The sequence below is a fragment of the Schistocerca piceifrons genome, chromosome 4 (genome assembly GCF_021461385.2).
Source record: "Schistocerca piceifrons isolate TAMUIC-IGC-003096 chromosome 4, iqSchPice1.1, whole genome shotgun sequence".
Classification (NCBI taxonomy): Eukaryota; Metazoa; Arthropoda; class Insecta; order Orthoptera; family Acrididae; genus Schistocerca; species Schistocerca piceifrons.
In genome coordinates, this window is record NC_060141.1 from 540,251,894 (window position 1) to 540,279,791 (window position 27,898).

At 42.9% G+C, this 27,898-nt stretch overlaps 1 protein-coding gene across 1 annotated transcript in view; it reads right to left on the reverse strand.

The window, feature by feature from the left end:
• Positions 1-27,898, reverse strand: part of LOC124795987 (A disintegrin and metalloproteinase with thrombospondin motifs adt-2-like) — a 178,400-nt gene that overhangs the window by 94,045 nt on the left and 56,457 nt on the right. The window contains exons 3-7 of the mRNA XM_047260067.1: positions 24,939-25,134; positions 22,430-22,482; positions 18,300-18,449; positions 13,035-13,246; positions 2,759-2,808 (exon numbers count right to left, since the gene is read on the reverse strand). Of these exons, the coding sequence (XP_047116023.1) occupies positions 2,759-2,808; positions 13,035-13,246; positions 18,300-18,449; positions 22,430-22,482; positions 24,939-25,134 (661 nt within the window). The remainder of the gene's footprint in view (positions 1-2,758; positions 2,809-13,034; positions 13,247-18,299; positions 18,450-22,429; positions 22,483-24,938; positions 25,135-27,898) is intronic.

Sequence of the window (27,898 nt, forward strand, 5' to 3'; positions counted from 1 at the left end):
CTATTTCAACCCTTAGGGATGGAATTTCGAGAAGTCCCTTCCTAAACGACGCCTGCAGTATAAGATCAACACTCTCTCCAAATTGCAAGTTTTTGTCCTTAGGGGTTTGGACTGGGCAGTCAGTCAAGGTATTCTCTTTATATATACATAGATAAATCAACCTGAGTTGAAGAAAAGGAAAATGACATGCCTTTATTCTTCGGAAGTGATTTAGGGAAAGCATGGCAAACCCAAATCTGGGTGGCTCAACGGAGACAAAACGCCTTCGTAGTGATCACTGCTGTCAGCAAATACTCTTTCGCTGAAGCTCGGACGTAGGATCCAGATTTTGCATGAGCGTCTCAGTGAGGTACACGGTGTCAGGTCTGGTGAAAAGCACACCGCACAAAAAATTTGACACTCAAAGGAGACATCACGCTGATACCGTGTAACATCACCTGTGCCGTACGTAGACAATGGTATCCATTCGGAGAGGAAGAGAGTCTACAAGCTTCTTCACATATACCATATCCAGCTGAAGCCACTTACTGGTGACTAGATACCGTAGAGAGAGCAAATTGGGAGGATATTAATTGCTACATTCACACTATCTCCCATACAGTTCCAGCCAATTCTGTAGGATGAAGGTCGGGTAATTTCGGGGACAAGTCGAGGTGTGACAGAGTCTATTTGTCAAACCAGGAACCTATGTATGCAGCACCGTGAACACGTCTGTTGTCATAATGGAAAACGGGAATGTCCATAGCATACTCATCACCGAGAATGTTAAATTAAAAACTCTAGTTCGTCTTCATGGTAAGCTGAATGAGTGGGTCGTACTACAAAAAGCAGCCCCAAAACATCACAAAACAACCTCCGGCCTGAACTACGTCTTTCATATGGCAAGTTAAACTTCTGATTGAGCCGTCGATGCGCTCGGTGCCTTGCACCATCTGAGATTAGGCTAAATCGTGACTCGTATGTCGACACTGTAGGCTTCCAGTCAACTTCTGCGCAGTTTTATGAGTTGTTTGGTCGACTGAAGAGGTACATCTTTATGTGATGCTGTGAGATACCCGAGTCCACTGAAGGCAGTCCCTCTGCAATGTTCTCCCTAAAACTGGTTGTGGTAGATTTGCACTCACTGGCAGCACAGTTCTTGAAGCGTTTTAAGTCGACTGTCTTTGACAACGCGTGACTCTCGTCTCTCTTCCTGTCTTTTTAGAGTCAGAACTCTTACGCCGTGCTATGTGCATATGAATGGTACGCCATTCCTTATAGACATGTTGAATAGTCTGTGTTGATACACCGCGAAACGGGCAGCTACATTCACGACTTATTCATGAGCACACAGACGACAGCTCCGTTCTCTCATCATATACACATCACTTACGTCAGCGATAGACTGTCACATGGCCACCTGGTACAAATTCTATGTTATCTACAGTGCTCCTAAATGACTAGTGTGTGATTTTATTAAAGGGATGACTAATATCTGATCCGGTGAGCCTACAGTCACACTAAACAAAATACAGGGTTTCCAGGTTAAACATGTAATAATGTCAAACATAATAACAGCAGAAGTAACTGACATACTTATTGATGGTACGTTTCTACAAGTATGATAACTCAATTTTTTATTTTATTTACTTTTTTATTTATTTATTTTTACACCCCTAATACCCGTCGATACGCTCACCAAAAGAAGCGCGACAGGCATCTAATTTACATTCCACTTCTCTCCAAATGTTTCCCAGTATTGCAGGCGCAATATTTGCTATAGCTGTACCAATACGATGGCGCAGGTCTGGTAGATCACGAAATTGTGTCTGGTGCACTTTATCCTTCTAAACCTCCACAGAAAAATATCAAGTAGCCTAATGTCTAGGCTTCTACGGGATCAAACAATCGCTGAACTACCTCTGCCAATCCAGCGATCTGGAAACTCGTAATGCAAGAAATCCCTTACAATGTTCGCAAAATGTCTTTTATGGATGAAATCATGTAGTGTCGAACGAGATAACTGTAACTGCCTACTTATTTGTCGAATATATTTACATGAGTTCCGTTGGAACGACGTACAGGTTCATTCATCCATAGCCTCTAGAACTGCGTGCTTGGTGTGGTGGCCCGATGTCGAAAGAAAATTCCCAGTTTCCCGAATCCGCTTGTCCAATTTCTTGATGATTACGTAAGAGGGAACATCGCCAGGTGGGCGCAGTCCATACTCAAGCCGAAAACGACGTTGTGCCAGTTGTAACAGACTTTAGTTCCTCGAAATAAAGCAGACAGAATACCTTCTGCCGTGTATGCCACATGGCTACTGGCTCGCATTAACACAAGTAAAGCAGTTAGTGCATCGCACATGGTACCAATTGCCGCATGCAAACACAGAAAACATTTCAAGTTACCACACTTGTGGAAGCAATCTACCAATAAATATCTCAATTACATCTCAAATTATTCAATTGTATGTCACTATATGTTTAACCCGAACACCCTCGAGAACTAAATATTTACTGTCGTAATTAAGAAATGTTCCTTCCCGCTGGAAATGTCCTCAGTTTTTGTAGTAAACGTGTACATAATTCTCAAGATAATCTACAGAAAAAATTAATGGCTCTTCAGTACGATCGACTGTATCATTTGTAGTAAATACTGAACACAGAATCATCCTAAATAATAACCATAAATTTAATTTAACGAAGCACTACGTCAAAAGTAATTGCATTGATTATGTGTGTCGAGGCACTAAAACGTGAGCGACGTCTGTACTCACCCATTGTAACACCACTTTTGCGTCCATTCTCGTACGCGAAGAAGTCCAGTCTGAAACAGGAAAGACGCAGTGATTGCAAAACAGCAGTAAATGCAGCGGTAACATAGAAGCTTCACACATTCTAGGAAAAATAAATACTATAAGTAGAATTTGCCTTACAGTTATCACTTTACGCGGGGATGTGAGCAGCGGAGAAATAGGCTGACTCCGAGCGATGTGTCAAGTTACATTAAGCGTAAAGTGCAGTACAAGCTTTCTCTTCAGTTGTCTAGAGAGATGTTTACTTTTTGGAATCTTCACCTCTTGTCAGTCTAATCTCGCGTGAGGAATTCTTCTGTAATCTTTATTACTAAACCGTTATCCGGCAAAACTAGACCAATAGAAGGTTGCCTACCTAACGACTTCCTTTGGGAACATTTTCTCTATTTAGCGTGTTTACTGACCGAATTTAAAAATTTAAAACGCTGTCATCATCTACTCATTCAGAAGTATAATCTCGTTTTAAAAGTTTAACCCAATAAAACAATTGTTAGAATCGGAAGCTGTGTTTGTACCGAGACAGCGTAACTAACGGCGCGCTAATACCAAACTTCATTCATCCAGTGTTTGAGAATGAGAGCACTTAACGTCTTCCAACCAACTTCACGCATAATTTCTCGCTCGAATTATTCACAAAATGAAGAAAGGAAAAAAGTTTATCGCTTACTACATTTTCCTATAAGCTTCGCTCTGATCTTCGCAGCAAAATTGCTGCATCACGCATGACGTTTAAATTTGTTACTTCTTTATTCCCTACTCTACTCACAACACAGTTTTCAGACAGTATTCACATATGCCACTGAATGTACCTGCTACGTTATATTATTTTATGACACATACTTCAGGAAATATGACATCATAAACATTTAGATGCGTGAAAAACTAGCTTCTGCTTAAAATGGCATGCAGTAAAGATTTAGCATCACACATGACGGTTTAATTTATTACTTCTTTCCTACGAACTATTTTCGCAACACGGTGGAAATGCGAGTGGATTCTGTAAAGAATCAGAGTTTACTGATGTATGTATTCTGTCATTTATTTGGACCATGTAGAGTGATTCATCTTAAAAACAAACTATGTATTTGACTATCAGTCAAAGTATATTTCAAATAATGAACAATTAGGAAATTTTTGATGTGATAATTTCAGTGTCATGTAATCTGTGATAACAAAGCTTTCAACAAACTCAGTTCACTCTGAATAACACACTGAGAACGGATGGAAGGCTGATTCTGCGTTTCGTCAAACTACAAACTCTTTATAGGCAGGGCAACAAATCTGGGAGGTAGCTGACATTGCTACAGGACTATACAAACGATTTGGCAAATCTAAATTAGGGCGCCTGGATGAGAAAATTTCTGGTTATTGATTTAGGGCAATAGCTACTGCGGCGAATATCAAAATGTTTCATAAAACGTGATCCTACCAAAATATTGTTTGCGAAGCAGCGTTCGTTCGATTCTTAATATCAATCTGTCAGTTATTTCCGATAGTTCCATAGTTCTCAAGAGTAAAAGCCTAGATACAATTGTCTCCTCCACACAGGGTGACTCAAACTTTTTGAACAAAATAATACTGATTGTAGAAAATCCTAAACTGAGATACGGAAACAATGGGCAGAAAAGAATATTTGGTGCGATGCTGACGTAAACAACTTACATCTGATAGCAATCACTTAAGCTCGGATCAGCTTTTAATACTGACGACTGCCAGTCCCGATCACAAAATCGCAAAAAGTTTTTCTGTACTCTTCAGTACCCCTCTTCTGCGTACAAATATTCTCAGTTAACATGTTGCTTGAAATTTGGGTAAAATCTCGAGCTTTCGAGGAAATCCTGCACTGTCTTTGTCGGGAACAGTGTACTGTCATGGTTCCCGTTGTGATGACCATTCATAGTCTATAGACGTCTTGTGATTGGTCGGTGTTGTAAGGTGTCAGACAAATCCAACACCTTCTATGGAAACCCTGACATGATAGCAAATCCAGCAATATGTCACACAGCTCCGGATAAATCCTGACATTAAATTAACCAAAGTAATATGATCAACGAATGTGGAAATGGAATACCACAGACTAACACAAGAACGTCTAAATGCATGTCATACCTTCCCACCGTGAACAGACGCAGTTCCGAGGGGAAAAACGAGAACACAAGCCGAGAACAGAGCCGTGTAGGCTAGAAGGCCCTACGATAAGAGCGGGACAATGGGACACCCACATCGCCGGCCGACCGCCAAGAGGTCCTTCCCCCAGCCCATGTTAAAAGATAGAGCCCTCCAGAAGAACAGTATAGATCTTACGATAATACTAAAAGGGCCACACCAGCTGCATTTTTTAGCATGAGACTATACGCGTCTCTGTTACGTAGCAAACATTAAAAACATTGCCCCACCACGAAAAGCATAACGTTTCTCATTGGATAGACAGATTTTTTGTAGGCGGAGCTTTAGGTTAACATTGAGACGCTGGCTGGTCAGTTGAAAACACAGCCAGATACCTTTTTCTTAAACCAACTTCGGCAAACAGTAGTTAAGATAAGCTCGAAAGAGTTGCTACCGAGATGGCGAGGTGTGTGGAGCTGCGCTGCCAGCCGCCCCTGACGCTGCCTAACCACCGACAAGGTAATGAACGCATGCGATGCCGCATAAGAGCGTATAAGGCTTCACTCAGAACTGCAGAAATCTCATCTGTTGCATCCCCTTTTTACGTAATACTAGTGTCGATCGTCAATTAAACTTCATGGTATTCACATTTGCTACTTGAAGTTAAAATCTGAAACGTGATGATTTTTCTGTTATATAATTATTGAGCAGCCACATCAGCCACTGTAATTTACGACAAGTTAAATAAGTAATTAAAGATAATTGAGGGTCACTGCAGACCATTTTTGATAGTTTTCTCTTTTATGAAACTTAATTTAAACCTAACCTAGATTATAGATGTGATATGGCATAGGTCATTGTAGAACTTGGAAACCCACTCAGGGAATATTCGTTCACATTGTAGTTGAATGCAGTTCGTTTTTATCATCCTGTATTAAATTATTTCCTTTTATCAATAGTACAATTTATAAACAATGTTTAGTGAGTAGAATAAAGATTCCAATGGTAAACTTAACTGTTTTCGACGTTTTTTACCAGATAACTAAAAATAGGAAAGCCTTGTACCCCTTCCACTAAATTTAGTTAGTATTAAGATTCTTTTACAGGGAGTGCAATGGAGCTGATGCTGAAATCATTAAGTATTTGGTTATATCATCGCTAGTCTCACTGAACTCTTCTGAACTCTACATGTCATGTGTGGTCTGGCGTCTCCTTACCAGCAACAGGTCACAGGTTTAAACTAGTCAATTCCCTAAAAGAACGCGCTCAGGGCGTCGTTTCGCGAAAGTGGTAGGGAGACACAACTTAGAACAAACAGACACCACGCAGAATGCTAGAGTGATTATCATCATTACGTCATCCTGCCATAGATTGGTCCAATGTCTGGACGGTGGTAACAGCGCTCTCGTAGGAACATAAATAGTTCAGCGCGTTTCTCTGTGTCTCCTCAGCGTCAAGAGCCCGCTTCTAAGCACTAATAACGTCTCTGTCCCGGTTGAAACTGTTCTCGCAGATTCTAATTTCTACTGCTCCTTCAATAACAGGATCCAAGTAAGTTGAAGCATGGGACAGGATTTTAGTTTCTTTACCCTGACGGAAGAAACATCTTGCAAGAGCACATTTAGTTTCTTTACCCTGACGGAAGAAACATCTTGCAAGAGCACAGTTTAATGCAAGCGCTAAAAAAACCATTGCAAATGTGAAATGCTGGTACAATAATAACCGGAGTAACAGTCAGAATGTTGAAGGCAAGCATTCAAACGTGCATGGATTGTGATGTACAGGTGCCAGATGTCAGTTTGTGGGATGGAGTTTCATGCCAGTTGCACTTCATCGGTCAATACAGGGACGGTTAATGCTATTTGTGGATGACGCTGGAGTTCTCGTCCGATGATGTACCATATGTGCTCTACTGGAGACAGATATAGTGATCGAGCAGGTCGAGGCAACATGTCGACACTCTGTAGAGTATGTTGGATTACAACAGTGGGTTGTAGTTGCGCTTTACCCTCTTGGAAAACACCCCCTGGAATGATGTTCATGCATGGAAGCACATGTCGTATCATCAGACTGACGTACAAATTTGCAGTCAGAATGCGTGGGATAACCACAAGAGTGCTCCTGCTGTCATACGAAGTCGCAGCTCAGACCATAACTCCAGATGTAGGCCCAGTGTGTCTAGCACACAGACAGGTTGGTTGCAGGCGCTCAACTGGCTTCTTTCTAATCAACACACGGTCATCAATGGCACCATCACAAAACACAACAGACCTCTACCCCTGTCCTTGAAATAACCGATTTGTAATAATTAATTGTGTCAGTGTGGTGCCAACTGCTGCTCAAATTGCAGCTGAATATGCAGCACAATGTGCCAGAGACATACGTCGAACACGACGGTAGTGCCACGTGATAGTCCAGAGCCCGGTCTTCTTGCAACCGTACATTATCGTGTCGACCGGTGCCAGCAATCATGTACAGTGGGTACATCTCCGCCACGCACTTATGGTAAATAACACTGAAGTGGTGCTGTGCACGGTCATGTCATAAGCACATTCGCCGACTGACAAGAAGAGTTACACTGTGCGACAACAGTGTCACCACATAGCGAATGAACATCAGGTAGAGTGCACCATTCCAAGTGGGTGACCGCAAATAACGTCACATTAGTTGCTCTTGGACAACCGTAGCTCCCAAGAGGATAAAGAATCGCTGCTGGTGATCTGAGACGAGCTTGGAAGACGAAATTTTGTCGCTTAGATATGGCTGCAGCGGCACTTATAAACCCCATCACGGTTGAATGAGACCTCATCTTTGAACTATACAGATTGCAAAACGTTCATCTCTGCGTTGCTGCGTTGGCTACTATATCGACAGTACTAAATGTTAAAATAATTTCTCCCCACTGCTTGCACACGCTGCGACACTTTTATCTGTTCATACTTCCTGCTTTTCGGAAACTAATCATAACGGCAAAAGAATAAGTAAGCCCCAGCAGACATCACGGTAAAATCCTGCAACACCAGCTCCGGCCTTAACAACGGTTTCATCTCGGCAAGGAAGAGGGTATGCCGTACCCATTTCTGATTATATATCGCAAAACTACAGAATTACTGGGGATTCTCCTTGCTACTTTTCATCCGTTGCTCCGAGCAGCCTTAAACATTTCTATGGGACTAAGGTCAGTGCTTTCGGAGGTCCAATCCAAGTGGAATAGGTGCAGTCCTGGGATTACACTTATTGTTATCTTGTATCACGCGAGTGTCCACTCATGCTCATCGTGAAGATGTGGGAGAAAGAGCGAAACTTGGTTACCGAGAATGTTTCCTGAAAATCCTGGTTCATGCAATTAATGGTGTGCTTCCAGGTGTTCGACCGCTTTGTTGTTTCCATTTTCTGCACAGTATTTCGACGAATTAGACGGCCGTCTTCTTCAGATACTGCGACTTGTGCTGTTACGTGTACACACTGCTTGGGGTGTAAACACACTGTAAACTAACGTTAGTCTCTCGCCGCCAATTATAGAAAATTTCGATTCAGTACGCTCACTACGCCCTTTGATCTCGACAGCCAACACATCCACCAGAGTTTGAAAACGCTGGGAGGCTACGTGTTTCACGGAATACCAGTGACACCTCTGAGAAAGAAGAGCGTCAAAGGGCGTAAGGAGCTTCGGGAATCGAACTCGGCTATAATAGCGGCGTGAGACCAACAACAGTTCGCAGTCTGGTTGGTACCCAGTCAGTGAGTACACATAACAGCACAACTCGTAGCACCTGAATAAGTTATCTGGACCGGTCGTCGAAACATTGTGCAGAAAATTTAAACAACAACTCAACAGAAATCTCGGAAGCACACTGTTAATCAATCGGGTAATACTCATTTCACAAGACACCCTGCAAACACGACGTCATTTTGACGTCACACGCAATATCGACAATCGCAGGAACTGCTGTCGACTTCCGTTAGCTCTCGATGCGGCCCCCCTCTCACGCAAGTAGCTGCTCGCAGGACTTGATGCACACATGACGTCTTTTTAACGCCACATGCAGTATCGTAGATTTATTAAAACACAACGTTCTTCGTACATTTTAATAGAATTATCATTATAATTGAACGTCGCTTAACGGCCTAGCAGCCTGCTTTCCACATGTAGGAAATGCTTTCTTACTCGCCACGATAGTCGTCTATATTGCTGCTTAAGAGAGCGAATTCGTTATCCTAACTGCAGCGTTCAAACACATTATTAAACAAACAAAATAAACAGCGTCCAAAATAAGAGGAATTTCACAGTGATACTAAAACCACCACCAAAACATCATAGAATCGCCTCCGGCTTGAATTACACTCTCCACACACTGACGATTAAACGACTCATTGGTTCGTCGGTGCACTCAACATCTTGCATCATTTAGAAATTTTTCGTGTCGTTAGACAACACTACGCGTCTCCACTCATCTACTGACCCGTTTGGCCCAACGCAGATTTGCTTTATATTCGACTGTGAGCAATGGCCTTCCACAAGGTGTCCGATTAGAAATCTCCATTGCAGGCAATTCCCTTCGCAATATTCTGTTGGAAACTAGTTGACGTGTAGTTATGGTCACTCACAGCAGAAATTCCTGTCAGGTTGAAAAGCGATTATCATTAATAAGGCCATGATGCAAAAGACTTTTTGTTATTTATTTACTTCTTTATTCCCCAAACTAGTTTCAGCGCAAATATCGTCTTCATCAGTAGGTTCTTTAAATCTAAAACATGCAGAAAATAGCATAGCTATACAAATACTGTAACACATTATCAAATTTGTAGTGTTTGTTTTTTTAATATAGTTTTTAGTGGGTACTTTCACACTACCCTATTTATTATTATCATTATAGCATTATAGCATGTTTTTGAGCATTATTGTCGTTGTTTGCGGCATATTTTTTGTGCTTTTTCTGTTGCCGTTTTTCTCGCCATACATCATGTCATCCACAGCAAAGTATATTCAAAAAACATGGTCACGTACCCATTTGAACCGTAGTTTCCGATGGCGTGTTGTTAACATTGGCACATACATGGGTCGTTGGCTACAGAGGCCCTTCATTAGGAGTGTTCGGTTCACTGTGTTTTCAGACACACTTCTACACTGCCCAGCATTAAAGTCTGATGTTAGTTCCGCCACAGCTCGCTGCCTGTCCTGTTTTACCAGTCTGTCCAGCCTACGACGCCCGACATCTGTAATGAGGGGTAGCCGCCCAATCTCACGACATCTGGTTGTGGTTTTACCTTGGTTTCGCCACGTGTTGAAAACAATCACCACAGGACTCATCAACACCCGGCAAGTCGTGCAGTTTTAGAAATGGCCTCCGGGCCATCACAATCTGCCCTCGGTCAAACTCACAAAGACGGCGCCTCCCCCGTTCTACACATGGACAGCATGCTCACTAATACTACATGCACTGTGCTTGTGTCTGACTAGCAGTCATTCCTCGGCAGGTGACGCTGCTATCACCTGGACGGGTTTGTGTCGATAGCAGGTTGGTGGTCATAATGGTCTGCCTGATCGGTGCATATACAGAGAGGTCCAAAAAAATGTATCCACTGTTTAAAAGTCCATAACTTGCAAACTAATTGACGGAGTTGTCTCATTTTTGGTGAAAGTGTAGCTTAAAGTCCAACTTAAAGATATCACTGTAGGTGTTCGAAATGGTCACCATTAACATTTACATACAAACGATGCCGCCGAACTGCAGCACGAGCTACTGACTGCAACATGTTCAGTTGGATATTAGCACATGAATGTACGATGGATTTTCGAAGTTCATCCAATGTATATGGCTTTTGTCGATAAACGACGTCCTTTAGTGTTCCCTACAGGTAAAAGTCCAGAGGAGTTAGGTCTGGGGAACGTGGTGGATACTCCACAGCACCTCTACGACTTATCCATCTTCCTGGTAGATTTTCGTCGAGATACGCCCTAACACGATTTTGGTAGTGGGCTGGGGCACCATCTTGTTGAAAGTGAACTCTTCCGTCTCCATACAAGTCTCGGATGGCAGGTAAAATGGATGTCTGAAGCTTCTGAAGGTACACCTCACCGGTAACTGTGCCGTCAAAGAAGAATGGCCCAATCAAGCCCCGGTAAGACAACCCACACCACACATTTACTCCTGGCAAATTCGCGGCTTTGTCTACATGGACGTTCGCATTTTCGGCGGCCCAGTAGATGCAACTGTGGCGATTTACTGTTCCATTTAGTTTGAACTGTGCCTCATCAGACCACACAATCATATCTGCAAACTCTTCATCGTTCCGCACCATGTTAGTAAACCACTCGCAGTACTCCATTCTACGATCTGGGTCGTCCTCGTTCATTGCGTGTAGTAATCGTAGGATGTACGACGCTTGTGTGGCGATTGCCGGAACTACAAACTATTACACTACCAAAGTACTAAAATTATAAACAGCCGACCAGTTGCAATGGATAAAGAAACTCTTTACCTAGGTTTCGACAAATACAAATTTGTCTTCTTCAGACGGTAACCTGAGGACAATGAACATCATAGCTTACATTAGAAAAGTATGAAACTTATAAGCCAAGAATAAATTTTAAGACAATTTAGAGAACTCTTGCATTACAGAAGTATGATAACGACGAGCGGTACTTACAATTTTACGTTGGTAATGACTAATGTACCATCGCAGTTTTTACAATTGTCGGCATAGATCCATGTGTCAAAAATAAAATATAGCCCTAGAATTAGGGTTTGTTTTGTTAATAAAAAATAGCTCATGGATCTTGCAGAGCTCACAACCGACTGAGTGTAATCGGCGAGCGTAGTTACTCTGAAAACAGGGCAGGTGGCGCTCGTGCCGAGAAACTTGTGCTAAATGCCGTACAAAGGCAACGTGTAAATTATCAGTGTTAATAACGTCCTTAGGTAGAGTAACAATAAAAAAGGAAGGAAATTAACACTCCCGTTATTACAATATGGGAGCATTGGTACAAATAATGTAGTTATACATCAAAAAAGGCAGGTGGTGCTTACGCCGAGAAACTTACGCCCAGTGGCAAATACAGCCAAAATATAAAAAAATTACGTTACTATATCAGTGAAGCCCACAAACGGTATACATGTCAGAACTTTAAAATTGACAATAATGGCTCTTCTCATGAAGGAATTACAAATATTGGTACACGATCCTGTTAATACACATTCACAGGTAAAACAAAATTTTAGAGCCAGGCAAAATCACATAAGGGCCGATGTAGTAGCAAACATACATCGTGACAAAACCACCATTACATAAGGGGTAGTGAGCTTAAAGCACTGAAGGTGCATCATAGCTTCCTGAGGAAATAAACCACTAAGATTACCAGCATTAATGTTATACTGTAAACAGTCCTTCGGAAAAAAAATGGCTCTGAGCACTATGCGACTTAACTTCTGAGGTCATCAGTCGCCTAGAACTTAGAACTAATTAAACCTAACTAACCTAAGGACACCACACATATCCATGCCCGAGGCAGGATTCGAACCTGCGACCGTAGCGGTCGCTCGGCTCCAGACTGTAGCGCCTAGAACCGCACGGCCACTCCGGCCGGCTAAAGCATTCGAAAAATTGTCTTCAAGCAAGGTTCAACTGGTCGTTCAGTATATTACGGTCCTTGAGCTCAAGATGTTTGAGAATTTGTAACTCTTCCCACAAATCTAATCTACGCCCTTTGTCTTCTCTGTGTAGGATAACAGTGTCTTCTAAAGATGAAACAACTCCGTCAATTAGTTGGCCAGTTATGTACTCTTACACAGTGGATACATTTTTTTGGACCCCTCTGTATTTTTTCTCGACAAGCTACGTGAATAGTATATGTTGGAAGTGTGTTTGTATTAAGAAGCGAACTTCCACAAAGAACTAACGCAATCTGTTTTCGCCTATGCAGCGTATTTCAATGCTGAAAGCATGTAAAACTGGCGAACGTGCGAAAACTCATACTAGAAATTATCGACGCACTTAAATAAAGGAGAGAGGGACTACTTTCTCTGCACCTGCTCAGTGTAATTAAACAGTAACCTGTCGCCTTTGCGTCGCAGAAGAGGCGTCCGTAGCAAGAGGACAAGTAGCCAGAAGCCAGCCAGCGTGTACTCACCCGGAGACGTAGAGCGCCATGTCCCAGTGGTTGGGGTCGCTGTCGCTCTTGGGGTTGTGCTTCTCGCTGAAGGCGCAGAAGGAGTCCAGCAGGGCGCCGCGCTCGCCGTCGTGGTGCGGCAGGTCGGCGGGCTGGCTGCTCATCAGCTCCAGCCGCACCAGCGAGATCTCCACCCGGCCGCCCAGGCTGGGGTGGTGGTACAGCGCCTGCACCTGCCCACCAATCGAGTCTCATGTTGGTTCCTCGGCACCATCCGGTCAAGGCTCGCACCACGTGCCACTTGAGGGCTTCCAGCAAAAGCCCCTCTCCAGCTTCAAGTATGTGACTCCCATTTGAAGAGAGCGCTACACATATGAGGACACACGCAAAACTTCTCGACCTAGCAATGAGATGCCAGTGATATTAATGGGTACATGTGGTGGGGCTACAAGGCCTGTGCGTGTAAGCTTATAATTGTTTGCTTATAGGACTGAAGGACTACTCCTTCAGTGCCGATATATTCCTATCATCTCGACCTAACGGCGACTCAGGTTCCGAGTCAGACACACATATGGAGACCGCAGAGTCGCTGACAGACACTGCAGCCAGCGCTACGAGACGCTCGGAAAGACTCCACGGCCACCGCCAGGGAGCGTTCGCAACGCGTCCAATAGTGCTCTTAATTACTGCTCGTGGCCAGTATTTGGGAACCAACAACGTCCGCACAGTTTCACTTCGAATCGTTTAGCAGCTTTCGGCGTCTCTTGAGTGACCACGAATATTTGCCATGGCCAGTGCAGTTCGATTCTTAACGCATTGCTGCTTTGGGAGACTTCACTGCGTACGACTATTCGGCTTCCGATTCTTGGGGTTCCTGGTTAAAGGACCTTGTTCATTTGTGGTTGTTGTCGAGTTTGTCACAACACGGACAGCTTACGAATTATTTCATTTATTGTACCGTGACTGTGTTTCAGTTTAAGAAAAAAGCAGAGTAATCTGTGTTTTTTTTAATATATTGATCAAATTATTATTCTCTTGTGAAGATTCAGAAATCTGTTGTGAGTTTTGTACCAATTCTTGGCGGGAAGAGCAAAGACTTTTCAAAAGACTTAAGTATTGTAAGTTATAGTTTATCTATATTTCACCTGAAACCGTTTCTCAGGATCAAGAACAGAGTTCGCATTGCCACTTAATTTATTTGTGTCGTGATCATGTTCGGTCACGACCGTATATGAGACATAGCAACTACGAACAGAGAAACCTAAGGGACCAGACAGAGCTGGAATTTTCTTTGCTATACTACACCACACATTAAAAGAAGGTGGATTTAAATCACAAACAAGGTAAATAGCAATGCGCCTTCTGCCTTAACTATGACGTTTGCCGACATGCAGTCTGTCCCTGGTAGCTGTATGAAAACTATAAAAACACCGTGATTTCTGTTGCCATTAATAGGATATGGATAGTATAGAAATACTTTAAGTAATAAGTAGGCATTACAGCATCTGAGAGCACAATAATGAATTTAATTACCTTAGTCAGTATTTCTAACAATAGGATCCGTACATTTCAATTTTATACCTTGGCGGCTGTTTCTTTAAATAAAGTCCTTTAGAATTTTCGACATTTCATCTTAGCTGCACACATAAATTCTTACATAGCACTGCACAATACTAATATTTTATAATAATTAATTAGTGATTGCGGACCACGCCATTTACGCGTCCGCCGTCTTTAAAAAATATCACGACTGTGTTAACAGAAGAAGATTACAGTTCCTCAGCTGTCAAAAACATAAGAAACACAAAATATCTCTATCGATACAAATTATGAACAATTCGTATTCCGCGCCGTGGCGCGTAAGATATTCTTTGAAATCTAAGAAATTTTTTTACACAGATGGGATTTTCGAACCTACATGGTTAGATTATCGAAAGTAAGATTTTTTGAGCTATCTAAACAGACACTAATATTACAAATCGTGAAAGCAGTGTCAAATACTTCAGACGTCATTACTTCCGAGCTGGCAGCACAGGCATAAAAGTCCATTTAGAGCTTCCACTACCTGGCTCTCTTTTTGGGAGTCTACTGCTAGAACTTACTCAATGTGGATTCACAGCCATAGAATGCTGATGAACTAAAGACATGTTTTCGTAGAGGCTGTAACTAGAAGTGACATTTTTATTTGCTGTTAGACACTTTGAACCTCTTTAGTCATTATCAAGTATTTCCTTGGAAGTGTTCGTAATTCTGCTGTTTGTAGACAATCCCTTGGCATTGTTTTATTTCATTTATAGGTTCAAAATGGTTCAAATGGCTCTGAGCACTATGAGACTTAGCTTCTAAGGTCATCAGTCCCCTAGAATTTAGAACTACTTAAACCTAACTAACCTAAGGACACCACACACATCCATGCCCGAGGCAGGATTCGGACCTGCGACCGTAGCGGTCGCGCGGTTCCAGACTGTAGCACCTAGAACTGCTCGGCCACCCCGGCCGGCTCATTTACAGGTCACAATTAGACATATGATCATTTACATACAAATGCTTGATAATGACTATGAAGCTGAAACTGGCCAATTAAAAAAAATGTTGCGTTACAGCATCAGCAAAAACGTATCTTAACTTGGCTACGTGAAAAGTTTTCGGCCTGCTATAGCAACGGCGTATGTATCCATTTTTTCATGCTGGTACAGTTTGCACAATAAACTAGACAAGTATTAATTCGGTCTACGTAATAGATTTTTGTACAGCTTTTTAAAGAAGGCATTCGGACTAAGTTTCGTTCAAGCAGAAAAACTCGAGTATTGGGTCGTCAAAAAATTATTCTGTTTGACCGATGTATATTAATCAATATAGGTAGTTTAGAACGAGCGAAGCTTTATTTTCCACCTTTCGAGAAACTAGAGTGTGAACTAAGTGCGTAGTAATACCCCTGACGATGAACGTGAAGAACTTCCCAAAACAACGACCAAACGTGTGAACAACAGGATGATCGACTGTTAACGGTACTAAATACTTGAATCCACTGGCATACTAGAAGAAAGAGCGCGGTACGCTTTTATCGTCAATAATTATAACCAAAAACGAATAAAAAACTAAATGTCAAAATAGGCTAATCAAACTGATTTTACACAACAATTTTTTACTATGGACAAGACGCAAGTCCACCACTTCAGAGTAGGAACAAAACAGCAATGAAATCATTGGGTAAGAGGAACTCAGTGGCCCTGCTAAAAGAAAAAGATTTGTCCATTTCATCCACCGGAACGGTTATAACCCGTGTTTTCCTTGGTGCATCGATTTTCTAGCAAAGGGTAAAGCGATATCTGGGGAACACTATTTAGGTCATCTACAACAACTACGTGAAAAATTTCAAAGAAGAGGTCCGGAAAGCAAAAGAAACTAATTCGTGTTTCACGAGCACCATTTATTTATCCACAAATATTTGACAATGACAGAACCGTGGGATTTGCATTATTAACTGTTGGAGCATTTCCTCTATTCATTATATTTAGTACGTTATTACGCCCTACTCAGAAATGGTAAGAAATTGTGGGTGGAAAACGCTCTGCCTCCAACGGAGAGCTTTGGCAGGTGTGGGAGGAGATATTTGTGCTTTGGAGACGATAAAAGACCAAGCGGTGACATGGTGCGAATACAAGGCAAGTTTCCAGAATGAGATATTCACTCTGCATCGGAGTGTGCTCTGATATGAAACTTCCTGGCAGAGTAAAACTGTGTGCCGGACCGAGACTCGAACTCGGGATCTTTGCCTTTGCGGACAAGTGCTCTACCATCTGAGCTACCCGAGCACGACTCACGACCCATTCTCACAGCTTCAGTTCTGCCAACACCTCGTCTCCAAACTTCACAGAAGCTCTACTGCGAAATTTGCAGAACTAGCACTCCTGGAAGAAAGGATATTGCGAAGACATGGCTTAGCCACAGCCTGGGGGATGTTTCCAGAATGAGTTTTTCACTCTGCAGGGGAGTGTGCGCTGATATGAAACTTCCTGGCAGATTAAAACGTGTGCCGAACCGAGACTCGAACTCGGGACCTTCGCCTTTCGCGGGATCTTGCCCGCGGAAGGCAAAGACCCAGAGTTCGAGTCTCGGCCCGGCACACAGTGTTAATCTGCCAGGAAGTTTTACAAGACTAGTTGTATGAGAATTTGCGACTACATCTGAAGTTTTCAGTCGTAGACAATGTATTTATTCAATTTGTTCAAACGGAGACAATAAGACACTGCTCGACTGAACGAGATGGTAGCGCCCCCTGTGTTTACGTCATTCCACATCTACATCTACATGACTACTCTGCAATTCACATTTAAGTGCTTGGCAGAGGGTTCATCGAACCACAATCATACTATCTCTCTACCATTCCACTCCCGAACAGCGCGCGGGAAAAAGGAACACCTAAACCTTTCTGTTCGAGCTCTGATTTCTCTTATTTTATTTTGATGATCATTCCTACCTATGTAGGTTGGGCTCAACAAAATATTTTCGCATTCGGAAGAGAAAGTTGGTGACTGAAATTTCGTAAATAGATCTCGCCGCGCCGAAAAACGTCTTTGCTTTAATGACTTCCATCCCAACTCACGTATCATATCTGCCACACTCTCTCCTCTATTACGTGACAATACAAAACGAGCTGTCCTTTTTTGCACCCTTTCGATGTCCTCCGTGAATCCCACCTGGTAAGGATCCCACACCGCGCAGTAATATTCTAACAGAGGACGAACGAGTGTAGTGTAAGCTGTCTCTTTAGTGAACTTGTTGTATCTTCTAAGTGTCCTACCAATGAAACGCAACCTTTGGCTGGCCTTCCCCACAATATTATCTATGTGGTCGTTCCAACTGAAGTTATTCGTAATTTTAACACCAAGGTACTTAGTTGAATTGACAGCCTTGAGAATTGTACTATTTATCGAGTAATCGAATTCCAACGGATTTCTTTTGGAACTCACGTGGATCACCTCACACTTTTCGTTATTTAGCGTCAACTGCCACCTGCCACACCATACAGCAATCTTTTCTAAATCGCTTTAGAACTGATACTGGTCTTCGGATGACCTTACTAGACGGTAAATTCCAGCACCATCTGCGAATAACCTAAGAGAACTGCTCAGATTGTCTCCGGGGTCATTTATATAGATCAGGAAGAGCAGAGGTCCTAGGACGCTTCCCTGGGGAACACCTGATATCACTTCAGTTTTACTCGATGATTTACCGTCTATTACTACGAACTGCTACCTTCCTGACAGGAAGGCTGGTACGTACCCCGTTGACGTAGGCGAGCAACATATCGCGTAGCCTCTCGTCGCTGTTGTGGAAGAAGGGCGCGAACAGCTTGTAGGCGGCCTCGTCGAAGAACAGCGCCGCCTCCACCGTGTAGCCGGAGGCCTTGCCCCGCCGCTGCCGCTCCGGTTCCTGCCAACAAGTAACCGTATCTGTGCTGATCTACATCTAAGTCTGCATGTACACACCTACTGCACAAGACAACTTCTGGTTTGCTGTGAAGGATACTTCTGATTCCGCTGTCAGTTCCCTCCTCTCCCGTTCCAATCGACAAATGGAAGAACGTTTGCAGGTTGACCTCCGACGTTCAGCTCTCCTGTTTTCCGCCTTTCTATGGCATGGTTGCATCCTGTACATGTGAGCAAAAATTGCGGTCGCGCTGCACTCCAAATGAGTTCGATCACGTTCCGTGGAGATGTACCCCACATTATGGTTAGAGAAGGGTTGAAACGCCCGAAGGTGTCACAGGCGTCGAAGACTGTCAAGAACATCTTTCTATTGCTCATCGTAATGAGAGATGTTGGTTTTCGATCGCGAAATGTGTGGAATCAGCGCCCCAAGGGAAGGGGTGGTTTTTTAACTCCCGTTGTGCTACTACCTGAGGTCTTTTCCTGTCAATTCTGAGCGGCGGTGTGTTTGGTATGTTTTCCTCGGTCACTCATAACAAAACCGCGTGATTTCAACTCAGTGTGTCGCGGTTCTGACCTCCACTGCAGAGACGTCAAAACAAGGGGCGAACTGTAGGTCAGAGGACTGTAGCTACCTCCTCATCGTGTGGCACATCCAAGGTGGCGTTGGGCAGACCTGCGGTGAAATTTGGTACCAGTGTGACTTCATTAACCTACTTTACAGCTAACATTAACTTCCAAACTGTGGGCGTTTTTTCACCTGTGTCGAGACCTCGCTGTCTGATACGTCAATGAGCCTGATGGTGATGACGCACGGCGCCACGCTTCTGCACTGTTGCAGAGGCGCCTTGGAGCCAGATTTCTAAGTTATGGGTCGCAATGGGAGACAATTACGGGGCTTCGAAAAAGTGATCCTTTAATTATGTTGCGCAGTGCACTTCTAAGTTACTCATGTTGGCAGCTGTTCTAGATTTGAATTCTAGAATATTTACATCATGTTACTTGGTGAATAAATCTCAAAGAACTGCGTTTAGTACCCAATGAGTTGTATCATTATCGTTGCTGTCACGCTGTCTATTGAATCTTGTCGCTGATTTACTTTACATACCATCAGAATCCGTTTGGACTTTCAGCCACATCTAGAGACAGAATTTCGTTGTGAAAACTATTAAAAGCGTCTCGCATTCAACTGCGCATTAAATTTCGGGGTTATGCATATCTTAGAGGTTTTCCATTCTTGTGAATTTAGCATGTTTTCCCCGTTGTTTTTGCAACAGTGTCCTGACCACACTCGTGTGACCTGGGAGATGTGTTGAGTCTCTTATCAATTTATTTGGTATCAAACTCTCAGGTGCCGTCAGAACCATATCTTTGAATGTGACCCAGGTCGGGTCTGTGCTTGCATAGCTAGAAATAAGGACTGTCTCATGAAAACATCAGGAAATCTTTTATCTGCTTTTTTAAATACAGTGATTATCCGTTTATTTATGGTGAATTTGGTTCTTAAGCTAAGCATTCTTGCTACAACGATCTTGCAGTCACTAAACTTAGTATCCTTCACAACGCTCTCTGTATTCTCGCAGGATTGTTTGTTGCGAAAGAAATGTAGTATTTTATCGCTATCACTTACACTAGGTGTGGACTCCTGAATTAATTTCTCAAAACCATTTGCAGTAGTAGTGTGGGAGGCTGAAGTTAACTGACGATCCCTACCCTGAAAATATGAGCGTGATCACACGAGTCATATGAAGTTTTCACTTACGAAATATAATTTAAGAATTACTAGAGCCCGGATTATATGTAATTACATATTCCGTTTCTTTACGTGTAGTTACAAGAAAAACTAAAATGTCGATGAATTACACTGAAAAGATCCTTATTTCGAAGTGCAAATTACATATTTTGAGGTATAACGCACATGTCACACCCTACTGCATAATTTTATATATTTCGATATTATTTCTATTGTCAATGCTATAACCAATGATGGTAAAATCGTCCTCTGTCACACTTGTGATAAACGTATACGATGTACGATGGAATCTCAAAGAACAAAATTTACGATGCAATCTACGTGTTAGGAATAAACAACGGATTTCTTCTAAGAAACAGGCTCTACTTCTATAGTTGCAGGCACATCCTACATCATCTGATAGTGAATTTTACAAAGAACAATGTTTTGTATTGGTTGCAGGGAACATATCCTGGAAAAAACTTCATGTACGTGAATCTAAACATTTCTTACAAAAGTACTGCAACAACAGCAACATTCCCGACGAGCCCACTCTCAGGAAAAATTACCTGGACTTTCTATGTTGACATAGTAGAAGAAAATCGGGGATGACATTTGAAAATCACCTACAAGGATTTCTAATGATGGGACTACGGATGCTGTAGGTCTTTTCATCGCTAATCTAACTGTGGGAAAGTTGGACTCTGAAGAAGCATCTAAACCCTATTTAATTTATTGTAAACCTTTCGAGGTAGCAGATAGTTCGACAGTTACTAGATTCATTAAAGATGGACTTAGGTACTACGCCCAGATGGCGTAAAAGAAGAGAGGGTCCTATTGATGTACAAAGACGCTACTCCATACGTATTGAAAGCGGGGAAATCACTTAATGAGTTTTATCCTAATTTAGTGCATGTTACATTTAAGGCTCGTCTATTGCAACGAGGTGTTAAGACAGACATCAATTCTCAAAAGTAAATGCACTGACCAGCAACGAAGAAGGTTTTCTTGAAATGTCCGCATCGTGTACAACGCTGGAAGCAACAGCTGCCTGATGTACCTTTGCCTCCAGAGCCAGTGATCACAAGATGGGCAGCATAGATTGAAGCTGTGATTCTCTACAGTAAGAACTTTGATCCGTAAGTCGGTGATGGAGAACTTTGCTTCTGATCCTACACCATCTAGGGGTGATTCATTACCAGTATTCAACAATTCTAAAGTGCTCATTTCAATTTCATACAGTCCCTACAGCTGGCGGACCGAAAGTATCAAGAAACTGGAGACTTCACGTATACCTGTGGGAATAATGAAACATGCAGTTCGCAAGGACTGTGTTGTACCACTTGAAGTGGGTGGTGTAGTTTCCAGTGAACTGCAATCTATGCTGCATAAGAACCCTGGATACTCAGATTTTATTTCGCTTATTTAGTAGTGAAATTGTCGAACCCCCTTGGAATATTATTCCAGTACAATCCCTCACCGTTGATTTCTTCAAAATTGGGCGAGCTTTCTCTATTTATAAAAAACTTTTTGCCAGACAGAAGGCTGTGCATGGCGAAAGAACATTTGGAAAAGTATATTATAATGGTTCATATGGCTCTGAGCACTGAGGTCATCAGTCCCCTAGAACATAGAACTACTTAAACCTAACTAACCTAAGGACATCACACACATCCATGCCCGAGGCAGGATTCGAACCTGCGAACGTAGCAGCAGCGCGGTTCCAGAGTGAAGCGCCTGGAACCGCTCGGCTACTCCGGCCGGCCTATATTATAATTAATTGTGCATCCCGTTCCAGTGTAACTTAAATGATTGAATAGGAGACATTTGTATTTGAATACTTCGTAGCAAAAGTGAACTGATTAAGAATTGACATAGGTATTAGACTAGACTCTATGTAAACTTATATTTTCTAAAAAAAAAAAAAATAATAAATTTTGGATTTAACATGTGATTGCTTCATTACAAATTTACATATTTCACCAATTTTGGTTAAATATTTATGTACATATTTATTAATTTGGTATTACATAATATCCAAGCCCTAATAATTAATTTTCATTTGCTATATTGTTTCTCTAAATTCCATTTTCTAAGACTTAAGATTTCTTATTGTGTTCCATATATAGACTAAACAATCCAGCGTGGTACGATAGCTACATGTTTCCATTTCTCTGACCCGACTTGTGACAAAAAAACACACGTTTAGATAATTTTGTTGAATTTCCTTAACGTAGGAGAGAGATACTCACAAAAATGTCAGATACTTCGTTGACTAGTGCCTCTCTGTCAGCCACAAGCGGAACTGAAACCGTAAAAACAAAAACATTAACATCACAGCAACATTTAATTTTATATCAAGACCTCTCATTTTTGCTTTTATATGCCTCACAATAGTTATGTTGTTAAAATGTGAGTGAGACTGATCAGGAATGACGCCTCAACAAGTCAGTCATTCTGTTCCATGATAATCAAGGCCAATGTTCGGTATTATGATTATAACAGCAAATTAAGTTTAATTGAAGTAAGATCGGAAAATTAGAATTCAAGTTAAAGCTACAAAACTTTTGCATATTTTTACTCCATGCTGTTTATCAGATTGTTATTTTCTGACGGCTTAACAACTTCTCATTCCGACACTGATATTTTGCAGCAAACTAGTTCTTATTTATTCACTCATGTACCTTACCAATTATTAAAGATAGAACATTTCAATGAACTTCATTTGCAAATTTCATGAGGTGTGTACATGCAAGTAAACGTTACTGTAAGGCAACGCAATTTTTGCTGTAATAGGAAGTTTTCTCCAGTCAGTTATTTACTTCAGTTTATCATTTACCTCTTATTCCACGTTGTTACTTTTGGTTTTAATAACGAACAATAACTAATGTTTTATCGCTGTTATTTGTACCGTGTTGTTGTGTTGGTTATGTGTACGTAAATACACTACTGGCCATTAAAATTGGTACACCACGAAAATGACGTGCTATAGGCGCGAAATTTAACCGACAGGAAGAAGATGCTGTGATATGCAAATGATTAGCTTTTCAGATCATTCTCACAAGGTTGGCGCCGGTGGCGATACCTACAACGTGCTGACATCAGGAAAGTTTCCAACCGATTTCTCAAACACAAACAGCAGTTGACCGGCGTTTCCTGGTGAAACCTTGTTGTGATGATTCGTGTAAGGAGGAGAAATGCGTACCATCACGTTTCCGACTTTTGATAAAGGTCGGATTGTAGCCTATGGCGATTGCGGTTTATCGTATCGCGACATTGCTGCTCGCGTTGGTCGAGATCCAATAACTGTTAGCAGAAAATGGAATCGGTGGGTTCAGGAGGGTAATACCGAACGCCGTGTTGGATTCCAACGGCCTCGCATCACTAGCAGTCGAGATGACAGGCATCTTATCTGCATGGCTGCAATGGATCGTGCAGCCACGTCTCGATCCCTGAGTCAACAGATGGGGACGTTTGCAAGACAACAACCATATGCACGAACAGTTCGACGACGTTTGCAGCAGCATGGACCATAAGCTCCGACCCCATGGCTGCAGTTACCCTTGACGCTGCATCACAGACAGGAGCGCCTGCGATGGTCTACTCAACGACGAACCTGGGTGCACGAATGGCAAAACGTCATTTTTTCGGATGAATCCAGGTTCTGTTTACAGCATCATGATGGTCGCATCCGTGTTTGGCGACATCGCGGTGAACGCACATTGGAAGCGTGTATTCGTCATCGCCATACTGGCGAATTACCCGGCGTGATGGTATGAGGTGCCATTGGTTACACGTGTCGGTAACCTCTTGCTCGCATTGACGGCACTTTGAACAGTGGACCTTACATTTCAGGTGTGTTACGACCCGTGGCTCTACCCTTCATTCGATCCCTGCGAAACCCTACATTTCAGCAGGATAATGCACGACCGCATGTTGCAGAAAATCTTCGACTGCTGCCCTGGCCAGCACATTCTCCAGATCTCTCACCAAATGGAACCGTCTGGTCAATGGTGGCCGAGCAACTGGCTCGTCACAATACGCCAGTTACTACTCTTGATGAACTGTGGTATCGTGTTGAAGCTGCATGGCCAGCTGTACCTGTACACGCGATCCAAGCTCTGTTTGACTCAATGCCCAGGCGTATCAAGGCCGTTATTACGGCCAGATGTGGTTGTTCTGGGTACTGATTTCTCAGGATCTATGAACCCAAATTGCTCGAAAAATGCCGACCGCGGTGGTCTAGCGGTTCTAGGCGCGCAGTCCGGAACCGCGTGGCTGCTACGGTCGCAGGTTCGAATCCTGCCTAGGGCATGGATGTGTGTGATGTCCTTGGGTTAGTTAGGTTTAAGTAGTTCTAAGTTCTAGGGGACTGATGACCACAGACGTTAAGTCCCATAGTGCTCAGAGCCATTTGAACCATTTTTGCTCGAAAATGTAATCAAATGTCAGTTGTAGCATAATATATTTGTCCAATGAATACCCGTTTATCATCTGCATTTCTTGTTGGTGCAGCAATTTTAATGGCCAGTCATGTAATTGTGAGAACTCTTCTTCTGTTTTTGACCAATACTACCTCCTGTAGGAATGAGTTACACTTTTTAAACATCCTGTATTTGAAGGAGCCTCGTGTATTAGCTGCAAACGGTTTTGACAGTCTTTTACTCTTTTGTACTTTGTTATATAGTGTTTAGTATCACTTCCGACATTGTGTGGAACTACACGAGTGCTTGAGAAGGGTAAATATAATAGAGCACTTACGCGCGTCTCCGGCGAAGGAAGGTGCGATGAAGGGCGCTCGGCGAACGATGTGCGGCACGCCGGCGGGGGCTGCAGCGCCCTCGCCCACGCCTGCTGAGGCTTCGTCTGCGGAGACGGCCTGCCGCAGCAGCGCGTGCAGCCTCTCGCTCAGCGGCGTGATCTCCAGCGTGTCGTTGTCCAGCACCACGAACCCTTGCTGCGTCCAGACACACACAAACGACACTGCAGTCCGCAACGGCTTCAGATATAGGTTTGTGAGCATATGGACCTAAGCTATGTGGTACTATTTTCCCTTTTCATTCTTGTTTACTGCATTATCCCTCATATTTTCTGTGTGTCGTTCGAAGTTGGTATTCAGTACACAAGCAAGACAACATGCTAAGTACACTACACATGAATAACTTTTTTTTTCAATTTTGGGTGCCACAACTGCAAATTTATTAAAATATAATTCTATTTTCCACCCTGACTGTTACATAGCTACTGTCTATTTACACCATGATCATCTGATTTTGGCCGTTTGCCATTTTCATGTGCGTCCTCGTAACCTCGTTAATTTACACTGTCATCCCTTTTGAGCGTACTCAAATGTACATATGTCATTTTAATGTGTGATAACTGTCGTAAGAAACATGAGCGAGGAGAGCACTCCATATTCATCATCGCTTTAAGATAACATTAAGGCTGTAGTGGCGTATGTACAGACCTAAAAACTCTTAATACAACGCGCAGAATGTTTACCTACTCAAGTTGATTCGTCGCTGTTCAATTTACAGTAAACAGCTGTTCAGAGACTTCGGAGCTTGACGGCAATCGGTAGATATTATGTATATGTGCAGTTAAACAAATATTTACAGTTTCAGAAAAATGGACGATTTTCTGAAGAGAAAGAGCCACACAAACTGAGCAAGTCAATAACGCTTTGGTCCATCTCTGGCCCTTATGAAAGCAGTTACTCTCCTTGCCACTAATTGTTAGAGTTGTTGGATGTCCTCCTGAGAGACATCGTACCAAATTCTGTCCAATTGGCACATTAGATCGCCAAAATCCCGAGATGGTTGGACGGTCCTGCCCTTAATGTCCCAAACGTTCTCAGTTGCGGAGATATCCAGCTACCTTGGTCGCCAGTGTATGGTTTGAGAAGCACTTAGACAAGCAGTAGAAACTCTCACGGTGTGCGGGAGTGAATTATCTTGCTGATACCTAAGACCAGGATGGCTTGCCATGAAGTGTAACAAGACGGGACATAGAATACTGTCGACGTACCCCTATGCTGTAAGGGTGCCCCGGATGTCAACCAGTAGGGTCCTGCTGTGAAAAGAAATTGCACCCCAAACCATCTCTCCTGGTTGTCTGTCCATATGGCGGACGGCAGTCAGGTTCGTATCACACCGCCGTCCGTGGCGTCACCAGACACTGGAGCAGAATTGTCTTCGGTAATGAATCCCGCTTCGAATGGAGCAACTTTAACCAGCGAAGGTCACCCATCTACGTCTACATCTACATACATACTCCGCAATCCACCATACGGTGCGTGGCGGAGGGTACCTCGTACCACAACTAGCATCTTCTCTCCCTGTTCCACTCCCAAACAGAACGAGGGAAAAATGACTGCCTATATGCCTCTGTACGAGCCCTAATCTCTCTTATCTTTGTGGTCTTTCCGCGAAATGTAGGTTGGCCCCAATAAAATTGTACTGCAGTCAGCCTCAAATGCTGGTTCTCTAAATTTCCTCAGTAGCGATTCGCGAAAAGAACGCCTCCTTTCCTCTAGAGACTCCCACCCGTGTTCCTGAAGCATTTCCGTAACACTCGCGTGATGATCAAACCTACCAGTAACAAATCTAGCAGCCCGCCTCTGAATTGCTTCTATGTCCTCCCTCAATCCGACCTGATAGGGATCCCAAACGCTCGAGCAGTACTCAAGAATAGGTCGTATTAGTGTTTTATAAGCGGTCTCCTTTACAGATGAACCACATCTTCCCAAAATTCTACCAGTGAACCGAAGACGAGTATCCGCCTTCCCCACAACTGCCATTACATGCCTGTCCCACTTCATATCGCTCTGCATTGTTACGCCCAAATATTTAATCGACGTGACTGTGTCAAGCGCTACACTACTAATGGAGTATTCAAACATTACGGGATTCTTTTTTTTTTATTCATCTGCATTAATTTACATTTATCTATATTTAGAGATAGCTGCCATTCTTTACACCAATCACAAATCCTCCTACAGTCACTCAACGACGACCCTTCCCGTACACCACAGCACCATCAGCAAACAGCCGCACATTGCTATCCAACCTATCCAAAAGATCATTTATGTAGATAGAAAACAACAGCGGACCCACCACACTTCCCTGGCGCACTCCAGATGATACCCTCACCTCCGATGAACACTCACCATCGAGGACAACGTACTGGGTTCTATTACTTAAGAAGTCTTCGAGCCACTCACATATTTGGGAACCAATCCCATACGCTCATACTTTAATTAGTAGTCTGCACCCAGACAGCGGTGGTACACCAACCGAACTGTCGCTCGCTACACGGTCCGACAGCCAGGAGTGATGGTCTGGGATGCAATTTCATTTCATAGTATGACCCCTTTGGTTGTCACCGGCGGCAACCTTATAGCACAGCGGCACCTAGACGATTTTCCAAGCTCCATTTTGTTACGCTTCATGGCAAGCCATCCTGGGCTTACGTATCAGTAAGGATAATGCCCATCCGCACACGGCGAGATTTTCTACTGCTTGTCTTCGTGCTTGTCAAACCCAACATTGGGCAGCAAGGTAGGCGGATCTCTCGGCAACTGAGAAAGTTCGAAACATTATGGGCACGACCCTCCAACCAGCTTGGGATTTTGACTATCTAACGCACCAATTGGACAGAATTTGGCACGATATCGCTCAGGAGGGCATCCAACAACTCTATCAGTCAATGCCAAGCTGAGT